Here is a 13,407-nt window from a genome sequence, read left to right on the forward strand (position 1 = left end):
GCCAGTGAGTGCTAGCATCCACTAGATCGCAGCACCGGATGGCTTGACGTGTAGTGGAATAAATAAATATGGACTGTATATCAGCCTGCTGAAAGTTCTGTGCATTTCTCTCTTCTAAAAGTTAGTATAGAATCTACGATGCTCTTGATTATGGAAACTTTATATCTTAACTTTATAGTTTTTATTCTGTTATTAATCTTAAGGAGAAACATGTTGAATTATTTCACTAAGTGTTTGAGAAATTATTTTTAATGCAGTCCTAAACTCTTTTCATTCCAATGAAAGTAATAAATTACTTTATTGACACCATTAAGAATATTTGCCGGGAAGGGAATTCTTAGTTAGAAATTCCACAGGTTAAACATTTTATTTTTCTATAATATATGTGACTATTTACAAAAAAAATAACAGACATAATCTCTTTATCAAGTTGCTGCTGAATTAATGAAAAAGGGTTGGGCTTTAAAATTAAAATAATTACTTTTATAATTATTAAAATAGAAATTTTGTTTAATTATTGTCATTGGAATTACTGGACTGGGAATTGACTGTTTTATGACATATGAACTAAAGTAATATAATAATACTGGAACCTTTTTTCTTTTTTTGGCACTTTAATGTAAGCTATTAGTTTCAGGTACACCTGTAGAGCCTGTTCAGAGGAAGAGGAGATGGGGTGCAAGCAAGACTATCAGACCCCCAAAAAAACCTGTACTGTGTATATCAACCGATTCACTCAAGGTATAGAAAAGTATATTTACAGATTTTTATATGCAGATTTTTCCTGTGTTAATTCTAGGTTATTGGCAATGTCAGACAGTATTTCCTGGAAGTACTCTTATAATTAATCTTAAAACTTACAGAGTCTATCACATGACCAATTTATAAAACACTATTGGGGATGTGGAAGGGATATAATATATTGTATTCTTTGGAAAAATTAAATTTACGTTAAAAATTAGCGTAGAATCTATGATGCTCTTGGTTATAGAAACCTTAACATCTTAATTTGTTTATTGTATAATAAAAAAAAAACTTTAAAATACTTCACTTATAAATTAAGAGCTGGGCTAAATGATTATTGAAATAAAAGCATTACTGAAAAGTGTTTTTACTCATATATTCATTTATTCTGAGCACATTTAATATGTGCTCAAAAAAATAAATAAATGTAATTAGAAACAAGACCTGTTTTCTAATAGGAAGATGTAGTAGTAAATAGTAGATCTAATTGTTAGGTCTAACAGTAAATTATAAAATAAGATTTGACTTCATAAACAGGTCCTGGAATATTCCCATCTTGTTGTTGAAATGAGACGAGCATGACAAGACTATTATAGAAAATTCTTGTTGCCTCAAGTAAGATGGCGCCATCACGTAACAGTAGTTCTTAAATCTTCTCACAGATGGTACAAGTGTCTCAAATTTGTAATTAGTTTCTGTAAAAATATTTTAATTTAAAATTTTTCAAAAATTTGTTATTTATATATTTCTTGAAAATTTTTTCCATTTTGGATGGTTAGCAGCCCCTCCTTCTTGCCCTTTGGATACACTTATAATAATGGATATAAGTTTATCCAAAAACACATTAGATAATTTAAAATTACCAGAAGTATATTAATTATCATTTGATCAAATACTTTAACAATGTAGTACATAAAATTCAAATTTTATCTCATCATGTTGTATTTTTGTTGCATAAAGTTGACATTTAAAAAACCTGCTAAAGTAAGCATGACTTCTTTAAACCTTCCCAGAAATAACTTTATAAGATAATAAAAACAAGAATTAATTTATTGATTTTATACAGAAATAATATCAGATTTTATTAATTATTTATGTTGTGTGACATTTTATTCTTTCTTCAAAAGAGAATAGTTTAAATATCAATATCTTTTGTGATGTTCCCTTGATTTCTGATTGCAGCACATCAGTATTCTCAATTTTAACACAAAGAAAATCATGCAATTAGTTAATATAATGATTTTTTTTTTTTATTTCAAGAATTTAATACCGGAAGCAAAGCCTATACCAATAGAAGAAGTTAGATTATCAGTGGAAGAAGATACAGAAAGAGATCAAGAGCAAGAAGAAAGAGAAAGATCAAATGAAAATAAAGAAGCAGCAGAAGAAATTAAGAAAAAGGAGAAAAAAGAAGTGAAAAAAGAAAGAGAGCGTCATAGAGATAAAGAAAAAGTAAAAGATGAGAAAAAAGTAAGAGATAGAGAAAAAAGGGAAAAAGAACCTACAAAACCTGTAACAAGTGAGAAACCTTCAACAGACAAAGGTATGTAAATTAAGGTTTTAACTTTTTTTTATGTACATAGTAAACAATTAAATAATGAGACATATAAAAAAGTAACAAAGCAAGTAAATATTATGTATATTTTACTATCCTTTCTTCATTGATATAGTGAGCAGCATGATCTGTCAGTGACCATCATTATCTCTGAAGTCTTTTTTTGGTATAGCCTTAATGCTAAGTGATAATTTTATGTTAGATTTTGTCTTCATTATCAAGGAGATAATTTAAGAATGGTGGGGATGATTGATCTCACACATTTATCTTAGACCAAAAATTCTTTAGCTAATATGGTAAACTGTTTGTATATTGTTGTAAAGAACCAGCTGGTTGATCTCAAGAACTGTGGTCATGTGTATCCTCCACTTTTGCATAAGCATTCCAGTTGCACTAAAATAAAAATTTCCAGTGAACGATAGTTATGGATACTAATTCCTTTGCTGCCATAGAAATATGCAATTATCTTTTAAATTATTGATTTTTGATGAAAAATTCTCTTTGTGATCCCGGTGATTATATTTCTATGAGCATTTTAAAGGATATTATTGCAATCAGCTGTTTATTTGATCAGGTGGCAAAAGATTGTATAGCAAACTAGAAATTGATCTTACCCAAATCTTAAACCAAAATGTGATAAATTTTCTTAATCCCAAAATCATCTGTAATAATTTTCACAGTCAAACAGTGACAGTGATCTTTTCAATTCTGTTATTTTAATTTGCCATTGAGTTCCTTATTGGAAACAGAACTTTAAAGGCTTTACTTAAGCACTTTTAGAATGAAAGAACCATCTGAATATCCACGCATGAGATAAACATTGTATCATTACATAAGGTAAATTTGCCTCAACTACCACTCTCAGATGCTCTGCTTCCAAATTTTAAACAAAATTTAACGTTGCAGTATTTTTCAATTTATTATTATTTTAATTAACTTAATATAGTGATATTTCAAAACCAAATTACATTATGATATAACTTTCTTCTGGTGTAAAAACTTACGATTTTATTTAGAAATGTCTAATATATTTTTTAGTTAATGGTTTTGTTCATTACAGTGTTATAATAACTGCACTAACTACAGGGTGGAGCAGAGGAAACGCATATTTTTAAAGTGCTAGTAATCAGTGATGAGTGGGGATATTGACCTTTGGCGACCTCTGACAGCTCAGACTACACAGTTTCAGTCGCTATGGAGCGTTGGAGCATAGAACATTGTGTGTTTGCTGTCAAGCGGTTTTTTTTAGAAAGAATGATTCTGTGGTCACGGTTCAATGTCTTTTCCGTCGAACTTCGAGGTGCAGTCCAGGCATTTAGAAGTATTGGATCTGTGATGAAGAAAAACCGGCCTTCCCTGTTCACTCCGACCTCTGGAAAACGTAGGCAGATTAAGAATTAGTAGGCAGAAACGATGAAACGGCAGTTCTTGCTAGTCTGAAACGATCCACTAGATGACAGGCTGTAGCACTGGGTATGTCACGTCGTTCGCTTCATCCCATCTTATACGGTGGTCTAAAATTTCACCTATACAAAATAATGATCGTCCCACCAGCAGCTAACTGAAAGGGATTTTGTGCAACGCAAAGAATTTTGTGGGATAATGAATGCCATTCTTATGGAAGATGCAGACACCCTAATGATGAGTAACAAACCCGTTTCCATATGGCGCAGCTACAGTGACATCAGCGCACTAAATCGACATGTTGAACAACTTCCTGCATCCAGATCTAGAAACGCATTGGGTGAACATAAGAGAAATATGGTTCCAACAGGATAGTGCTACAGCTCATATGGCAAGAGCATCGATTGAAGTGGTTCAACAAATGTTTCCTGGACATGTCATCTTACGATTTAGCGATGTTTCTTGGCCTCCTCGCTCTCCCAATCTATCGATTTGTGATTTCTTTTTGTCGGGCTACCTGAAATCAAGAATGTACATGAACAAGCCACACACAATCGAAGACCTGAAAATTATCATTCATCAAGAAATTGAAGCTGTGTCGAGTGAAATGTTGCAGAAAGCTGTGCAGAGCTTTGAGTAGAGGCTTTGAATTTGCATCTGACAAGAAGGATGTTATCTTATTGACATTATTTTCTCTAATGTAATTAAGGTCTGCTGATACCTTCAAAAATCCAATAAAAATATTAATATTTAATGTAATTTTTTTTATAATTAAAACAACCAAAGTTATTCAGTAATGCAAAACATACATTTCCTCATGCTCCACCTTTTATAATTGTTAAGGTATGATGACTATATTATCAGATGATTAAAGAATATTACAACCAAACTTAGAAAATTATTTGCTTCTAAAAATATAAATTACACATGGATTATATATGTTTATACTTAATTAATCGTTTTTGTTTTAATAAAACTTATGCAGAAGAAAAGTTAGGTGTTAGACATAGGGCAGGAAATGTTTGCTCAGAAAGAGAGATTTCATTTGTCACATGTGGTTGAAATTTGTTAAAATGTGTTTACTGTTGACATTTCAAATAATGGGTAATTTTTATAAATATCATATTGGATTAACTATTATTTTTTATTGTACATTATTTAAATAATTTTTTTTTAAGATGAACATTTGCTGATTATGTTTATCATTTGATTGTTTTAACAGTTAAAAAATGTTATGCAAGTTTTAATTGTTATGATTATGGTACCCTAACACATGTACTACCAATTTGCAAATCAGTTAAAAAGCTGTTTGTATTTTCAATGTGGTGGAATGAAGAGTGCAGGCATGCACTAAGAAATCGGCCCAGGGCTTTTGAAATTTCAATCAAAGACCGACTGAATTGCTCTATGCCTTCCACAACATGAGAGCTGTTTGCCATTGAGTGTTTAGGTTCACTAAACTGAATTACATCAAATCCATTTCTCAAACAACACCATCATCAGTTATATGTAGAAAGGTTCAAACCATGTTTGGATTGGTAGTCACCGCAGCTGATAGGACTGCGAAGCAATGAAAGCCATGTTATTGCACTGGTTGATGAAGCAACCATATTTGGAAGGCTGTTAAGGACAGTTTTACTTACATCATCATCATCCTGCCCTGAGTTTGCGAGATATAAGTTGCAGGTAGAAAATATCCTGTTGGTGATAGGAGAGTCGCAAAATGAATTAAAAATTCCATTTTCTTACACTGAGCTAACATATGCCTTGAATAATTCTTGTGACACTTCCTTGGAAATGCTAATAGGCTCAGTATGGTATCACACCTCCCAGATAGTGCACTATGACATCTTTTGTTTATCTATAATAAAACTTTCTCTGACCAGGTGATTCCAGATTCGTGGTCAGAGGCACTAGTTATCGTCCTATTTCCTTGACCAGTACCCTGTGCAAGGTGATGGAATGAATTGTAAACCATTGTCTATGTTATCTTGAGAGAAACTCCCTGATTGTCCCAAAACAATATGGTTTCTGCCAGGGCAGATCATCTATTGATCACTTAGTTGCCCTGGAAGCTGCTATTCAAAGTACCTTCTTACTTCGCCAACGCCTGTTGCTATATTTTTCGACTTGCAAAAGTCGTATGATACCACATGGAGGAGAGGTATCCTAAATACACTTACTAAATGGTGTGTACAAGGTAATTTCCTTGCATTTATCTAAGGTTTTTTCAGTAGTTGGTGTTTCTGAGTTCAAGTTGGAATGATGGTATCTGAAAGTTTCACATTAGAAGATGGATTTCCTCAGGGAAATGTCCTAAGTGTTACTTAGTTTGCCATAATCATAAATAGTTTAAAAAACTTCATGCGAAAACCAGTTATTTGTTCTTTATTTGTAGATGATTTTTCAAATTACGTGGCATGTAGAGTGTTAGCTACAAGTGAGACACAGCTACAAAACACAAAACCCACTTAGAATTGTGGTGTAAATCTACTGGAATCCCCCCTCCCACCGGGGGAAAACCGAAGTGCATTTGCTTTTCCCGTTGAGAGAATCCTAAACTGTATTTACATGGTGAACCGGTGGAAGGAGCTGAAGGTAAAATGTGTAAAAATGTCAGACATGTGGAGAGTTCTAATACCTGTTCTGGAGCTGATCATGTATGCATGTTGTGCTTCTACTGAGCTCTGGTTTGTTCTCGCTTGGGCTATGGATTAAGTTTATTTGTCAGCGTGGGCCACTGCACTAAAGGTGCTCGATGCTGTCCATCATTTCTTCATCGTCTTGCCACAGGTACTTTTTGCTCAGGCCCCGTGGTAAGTCTGCTGCATGGTGAGCAACCCATTTGTAATAGATGTAAGTAAATGATTCGCACCTGTGTGGCTTGCATGAAAGTGCAACCAACTCGCCCAACTGTTGATGTGGTATTCTCAAACCAGCATGTTAATCAATACCAGGAACAGCTGAGATGTACTGTTCCGTTAGGCATCAGAGTCAATGCCTTTTCTCAGCTCTTAATTATAAAACTGCCTCCAGTCCTTACTGTTGCTCCATTTTATTACCCTCCTTGGTTGCTCTCTCTCTCTCGTTAATTACAGCTCTGATCTTTCTCAGTGTAATAAAAAGAACACAAATCCAGTTATCTTACAAAATGGATTTTATATTATTATAAATATAACCCGATGTTACAGTTTATATGGACAGCTTTAGAAATGTTATTCTGTTGGTTATGGCTTTGTTGTTGGCAATAGAATGTACATGTTTGGCTTTCCCAACATCTCCAGTATTTTTGTAGCAGAACTGTATGCCATTAAGAAGGCCTCACATATAATTCACCCAACATATCGACATGCTCTTGTTTGCTCTGATTCCATGATTGCTCTACATGGAATTAATGATGTGTACTCTAGATATCCTGTGGTTTGTAAGATTCATTTCGCAAATGACTAGGCGTAATACAACAGTGAGCTTCTGCTGGATCCCCAGCCATACTGGAATTTCAGGCAATGAGACTGATAGTGCAGCCATGGAGCAACTGTTTCACCATGGACTCCTCTTGCAAAATTAACTGTTGAGAGGAGGTTAATATTTGCTGTTTGCAATTAGGGCATATCCAATTAACTCATGGATATCTAATGACTCAAACAGATGCACCAGTTTGTGCTCGCTGTGACTGCTGATTAACAGTGCATCACACCCTTGTGGAATGTTTCTGTTATGCGGCATTACATGACAAGTTTAATCTGGGGGCTAACATTCGAACTATTCTAGGGAATGATATAATGAAGTAAATGTTTTACCATTCCTTAGGGGCATCAGTTTGTATTCAAATATTTGAATTACTGTGTTTCAGATATTTGTGCCATTTGTTGTAAAGCAAATGATAATTTTATTATCTTATATATATAGCGTGATATATTTTTTTGTTTTTATTTTGATCTTAGCATACATCTTACCTACAAATTTTTTCATTTTCAGATGCATTTTAATTGCTTTTAATTAATTTTTAACATTAGTTTTTTTAAAACACATATCATGTGTGGGCGATGATAACGCCGAAGCATTTTTCACCCAGAAAAAACCACAAAAAAAAATCATAGTGTTTTTCTTAGTGGTTTCATTTAATTTGATTTTTTTCTTTCTCCCCTAAATATAATGGTTCATTAATTATATTTATTTGTACTTTATATTCTATATTTCAGAGTATACAATTTAAAAAATATATATCCTACCTTTACAACGTATTAAAATTTTAAAAATATTTTTACAAAATCCTGGCTAATCCAAAGCTTATTTTCTTTATGTATTATGGATATACTATTATTATCTTTGCTGCTTAATTTATTTAAAAATGTTTTTTATTCATGGCTTGAACTGCTATTATTTTAACAATTGATAATATTTGTTAGTAATTGACAACTAAATTTACATTACTTATCAGAATTTTAAAACAGATGACAAAAAAATGATATTCGATTAATAATAATAGTATCATTATCATAAATAGTTTATAGAAAGTAAGCCGATTACAAATTGTGCAATAATAATGTAATCCTGATAATTAATAATTAACCGGTTAATAATCGGGTTAATTAATTACTATTTTATGAAGATAGCTGTCTTAATAAACTTGTTTATATAATCCTGATGAGATTAAGAAATAATATCATTGCAAACAGATTACTATAGAATATTTTGTATATGATTTTTGTTCAAAAAGAGGATTTTTATCATTTTTAACATAATAAATAGTTATTAATCATTCAACAGTATTAATAATATTAAAAATTACTTCTTTATTATTATTTTGAGAAACAACAAGTAATAACTTCTAAAATACTGTTACACATATTAATACATACTTCTAGAATGTGTAAATATTTTTCTGGATAAACTATAGCTTAGCTGAGTAATAATTATGAACTAAAAATTGTTAACTATCTGTTTTTGATAGGTGTTAAATGTTATTCAATTAAGCTTGTTAAATAATGGGTGTGTGAAATCTTAATTTCTTGTAAGATTAATGATTTTTAAAAAATGTACATTTAGTTGTGTGTAATATATTAACATAAGAATATTTTATTTGTAGTGAATCGGAGAATATGTGTACTTAGTGAAGATGCAAGAAAATTGGTAAGGTCACCATCACCTGCTAGACACCGTCCATCTAGTGTTCTTTTCATAACTAATCTTGTACGTCCTTTCACTGTTCCACAACTTAGAAATTTACTTGCTAGGACTGGAAAAATAGCTGAAAATGGATTCTGGATTGACAAAATTAAATCAAAATGTTATGTTCAGGTAAGTTTTGTAGAAGAGAAATTACTTTACTAACGTTTTTAGGTGACAAGCAAAAGAAACTGCAGAAGCATTATTAGTGTGCAATCAATTACAGACACCAATGAAGGGCGATTATGTCACAGTTGTGTATTGTTGGAATACTGTTTGAAGAACATCTTGATATTATTTTGTAAATTTGTAACTTAATCCTTCCTACTTATGTTGTAACAAAACATGTTTTATTTCTGGCTTGTGTATTTTCATTATTGCTTCATTATTGATTATACTACTAGGGTTCTTGGTTGTTTACACTTTTAGACACTTGAATTAACGTCTCTTTGTTCTTTCTTCACACTTTTTAATGTGTGTCGATCATCTTGTTTCATAAAGTTATACACACTTTATTATTTCCTGGGCCTGCTGTTTTAGTTTTTTGTTTTTACGTTAACTTCACTCATAATTATAAGTAGAGTAGTAATTATTACTATAGAGTAGTTTATTATTATGGTTAGAGTAGCAAATTATTCTCCTCAAACCAAACCTAAGTTAAACTAACAAAATTTCATCAAACCTAACCCAACTACTAGTATTTTATAGGGAAAATTGTGATCTTTTCAAGCATCATTTTCTATTTAATTTATCTAAATTTGATGGTGATCCCCAATCTTTTACTGTGGTCTGATTCTTGGAATTCCCTACAATCTTTTCCAAGCATCAATTTCAGGTATGTATTCTCTTTGGTGTCCGGTCCAGTCCAATTGCCAAAAATGTCAGTTGTCAGTCATTTATTCTAAACAAATTTTTAAACAAGTTTCATATGTGTAATATAAACTGATAAATCTAAATTAAATGAATAATAATTGCATTGGTTTACTTATGTGATTTTATTTTTTTTAAATATGAATTAATTTTAAGATAATATTACTACATTTGACCTATCATCCACTAGCAAAAAAATCTATTCTTGTTTTATCACCTTACCAACTAATAGCAAATAAACAACTGTACTGTCATATATTAATAAGCAAAATGCTGTTGTGTTGGGTTTGAAATTCTCTTCGGTTTCAGTTTTAATTTTCAAATCAATAACGCCTATTTTTATAGATTCATCTTGTCGAGAACAATTAATCACATATAATCAATAATTGTTTTTATAATCTGAAAGTGTGTATGGCAACTCGGCAGTTTTATAATATGATTTTTGAAAATCTTTTAACATTTTATACATCAATGTCTATCTGTCTTCCCTGTAAATCTTCATATGGATACAGGGTTGAATTTATCATCACTTTAATATTTTTCATGTTACAAGAATCAAATTTTGATATCTTCAACATGTTATCTTTCCTATTGGTTTGAAAGCCTACAATAACATAACGTGGTTTGTCTAACTGCAGTGATGCCTTTGCATTCCATTTTATAAAATTTGAGGAACTGATGGATATTCATGAAGTTTCCAATTTCTAAATTCCATACGCACCTATTTATTTTTTCTCTCAATTTAACCAATTCCAATTCATATTCAGGTGCCGCTCTTAAATACAGTACACTCCATATGACGTTTGTTATTTCTAATTTAGATTTATGATCTGAAACTGTATCGCATTTATGTCGTTATTACTACCTTTCAATACTAATTTTTGTCTATTGTTTATGATTATATTTTTTAGAATCTTCAGCAAAACCCATCAACATTGATAAAGATATAAACACAAACTAAAAATACCATCCATCATCTATATAAATTTTATTATTATCTTTTACCCAGATGGCACCTTTAACTAATGAAATGGAAGACAAAGTCATTGAAATTGCATTTTTCATAATCGTTGTTATGCTTACAATTTTATTGCTGGCTACTTCTTGCTCGTTTATAAGATATGTAATTTAATAGAATAGAAATGCACCTGCAAAATTTACTAAATCCGGTGTTAATTTTATCCTGTTTTTGCCTACAATTTTATAACGAATATATAAAAAACTGTCGCTGGGAACAGTCTGTTCCCGACGATGCATCCAGTGTAGCATATACACCCGGTTGATTTACAGCGATTATAATTGTCACACCCGGTTTGAATTTACTTACATCTGGTTCATGGTATTTATGCGTTAACATCTCAATGTTTATATTTTTCAACACTTAAAAGATTCATTATAGAATCTATATGAGAAAAGATTAATTTTCAATTTTAATAATGTATTGCTTTTAGCCACAGATAGATTTTTATTTTCTTTTTACAATTTCAAGTCCTTAGAGATTTTAAGATTTTAATGCTTTCTTCACTCAGTCTGTAACATCTTTTAACAAAAATATTATCATCATCACTTGAATACCAGAGGCAATTGTATCTATCTATGATGAATAAAAATTCAATTGCAATATTTTATTTTTACATAGGTTGAATTACCAACATGCTGACTTGTTCCCCTGCAAATTTAATAAATTGTTTTGATTGGTCAGTTATATCTCTAAATTGCTAATTTCTTCCACATCTACCAATAAAAATATATTCAATGGATTTCGTCAATCATATCACCGGAATTGCTGGTTAATGGAAACATATACAAAATATTGTCTCGATTACCATCTTTGAAACTACCTGTAATAATATTGCATTTTATACTTATTACATTTACAGGATGGATATTTATCGATTGATCCGATACGTGTGTTAGATTCTGTTTGAGTAGTCTGAGATCCATAACCCATTACATTCTGTAATTTCTGTTTGAAAAATCTATCCAGGGTTGAATTTACCTTTGAACTGCTCCGTGCAAAAGTAAAAAATTGCACCCTTATGAAACTACAATGTAAGCATTTTAAAAAAAAAGGTATATAGTCTTTTTTACATTTTTAGCGAACGTCCAAAACAACAACAGTGTAACTCAGTAATTGACACAAATATTTATAATAAATTTTTCATTTAAAAAACCAGTTAACAGTAGTATAATTAAAATTTTGTATTTTCTAATTAAAACAGAAACATATAAATTGTTACTGAGTTCATACTAAATTCCTAATATTGTGAGGTCTGATAATCTTATTTGATATGTTGTTGTTGTTCGCAAATAGTTCTTGATTATTTTTATTTTGGAAAAGCTATGTTCCATGAATGCAACACTTACTGGAAGAGTTGGTAAAATTCATAGAGCAGTGTTCAAGTTTCGAGCAAAATTCGTTTTGTTATCAATTTTAAAACTTCCAAAGGTGGCAAATCTTTTTCATCACAAAGTTCCAGGCTGTTTGTATCCGATGATCCTCCATCTGTTACAGTGATTTCCAAATCTTTCCAAATGGCCAAAATGACAGAAGAACTAAGATCTTTTAGTTCATATATATGATATAAAAAACAGAAGTAACTGTTATGATGTTACAGTTGAGAAAATGTTTCCCCAAAGAATTGATTACAGAGTCAACCAGGTGGTAAAAGAATTCAATTTTGTATTTTTCCTGAACATCAATTTTGGGCTCATCCTGATTTTCATAATCAAATTGTCTTTTTCATCGACAAACTCAACATCTAGTGGGTATTGATTCAAAATTTTATCCACTGTCAAACTCCTAAAAAAGGATTCAAACTTTCCAGAAGTTTTATTATCATAATTTTAATTATGATAATCATAATTTTTCCCCAGCATGATTTTACTAATGGGACTGACACGATTTAATACCTCATACATTTCACGGCAGAACAGAGGAATTTGAATTGTTGTATTTGTGTTGTTAAGTAGCCCTGATGCTTCATCTCTTATTGAACTATCTATATCTTTGTTCTTGTAAATACTAAGGAATGCATCATATATTTGACACCTCAGCAGCTTTATAGGATCAATTCGACTTCACCACCTGGTGACGTTGAGAGGTTTTAAGGTTAGTTCAAAAATATGGTACATCTGAAAGTCGATGAAGAAAAAAATAAGCAAAATTTTTTGGACAGTATTAAAAAAGTTGGGCTCCTTCTAATGATGATTTCGACTTATCACTTACCACCATGTTAGGGAGTAGCTACCACATGTTGTAAAAAAAGTATGAGGATTGATGTTTCTAATCTTTGCTTGCACTTCCCGCATGTTCTCTTTCATATTTGCTTCATTATTGTATCCTTGGACTCTCATGTTTGCCTAAGGCAACCCCAGGTTTTGCAGCTCACGAAGTAAGACATTGAAAAGTTATTGTTGATCTTTCAATCGGAAGAAAGCCCAAAAAATTCATGAATGTTGTTGTTTTCTTGTTCAATCAACACGTACCTTATAATATGAGGGTCATTTGTTCAGTTTTACTCCAGTCAGGTGTGCAATCTAATATAACTGAGTAACATTTTGATTTTCTCACTTCATCTAATGTGTGACTTGACATTGTGTGCAATTAGGTGAATGACCTCATTTTGAATGGTTTTACTCAAGTATGTAGTTGGTTATTTTAT

At 31.4% G+C, this 13,407-nt stretch overlaps 1 protein-coding gene across 6 annotated transcripts in view; it reads left to right on the forward strand.

Annotated features, from left to right (window-relative positions):
• Window positions 1-13,407, forward strand: part of Acn (apoptotic chromatin condensation inducer acinus) — a 97,708-nt gene that overhangs the window by 64,473 nt on the left and 19,828 nt on the right. For 5 of the 6 annotated variants that reach the window (XR_012755103.1, XM_075356006.1, XM_075356005.1 and 2 more), the window contains 3 exons: window positions 632-741; window positions 2,005-2,287; window positions 8,793-9,004. Coding sequence is in view for 5 of the 6 variants with exons in the window: in XM_075356006.1 (XP_075212121.1) it covers window positions 632-741; window positions 2,005-2,287; window positions 8,793-9,004 (605 nt within the window). In the remaining variant the exon portion in view is untranslated. The remainder of the gene's footprint in view (window positions 1-631; window positions 742-2,004; window positions 2,288-8,792; window positions 9,005-13,407) is intronic. The other variant, XM_075356003.1, reaches the window with a different exon arrangement.

The sequence above is a fragment of the Lycorma delicatula genome, chromosome 2 (assembly GCF_047948215.1).
Source record: "Lycorma delicatula isolate Av1 chromosome 2, ASM4794821v1, whole genome shotgun sequence".
Classification (NCBI taxonomy): domain Eukaryota; kingdom Metazoa; phylum Arthropoda; class Insecta; order Hemiptera; family Fulgoridae; genus Lycorma; species Lycorma delicatula.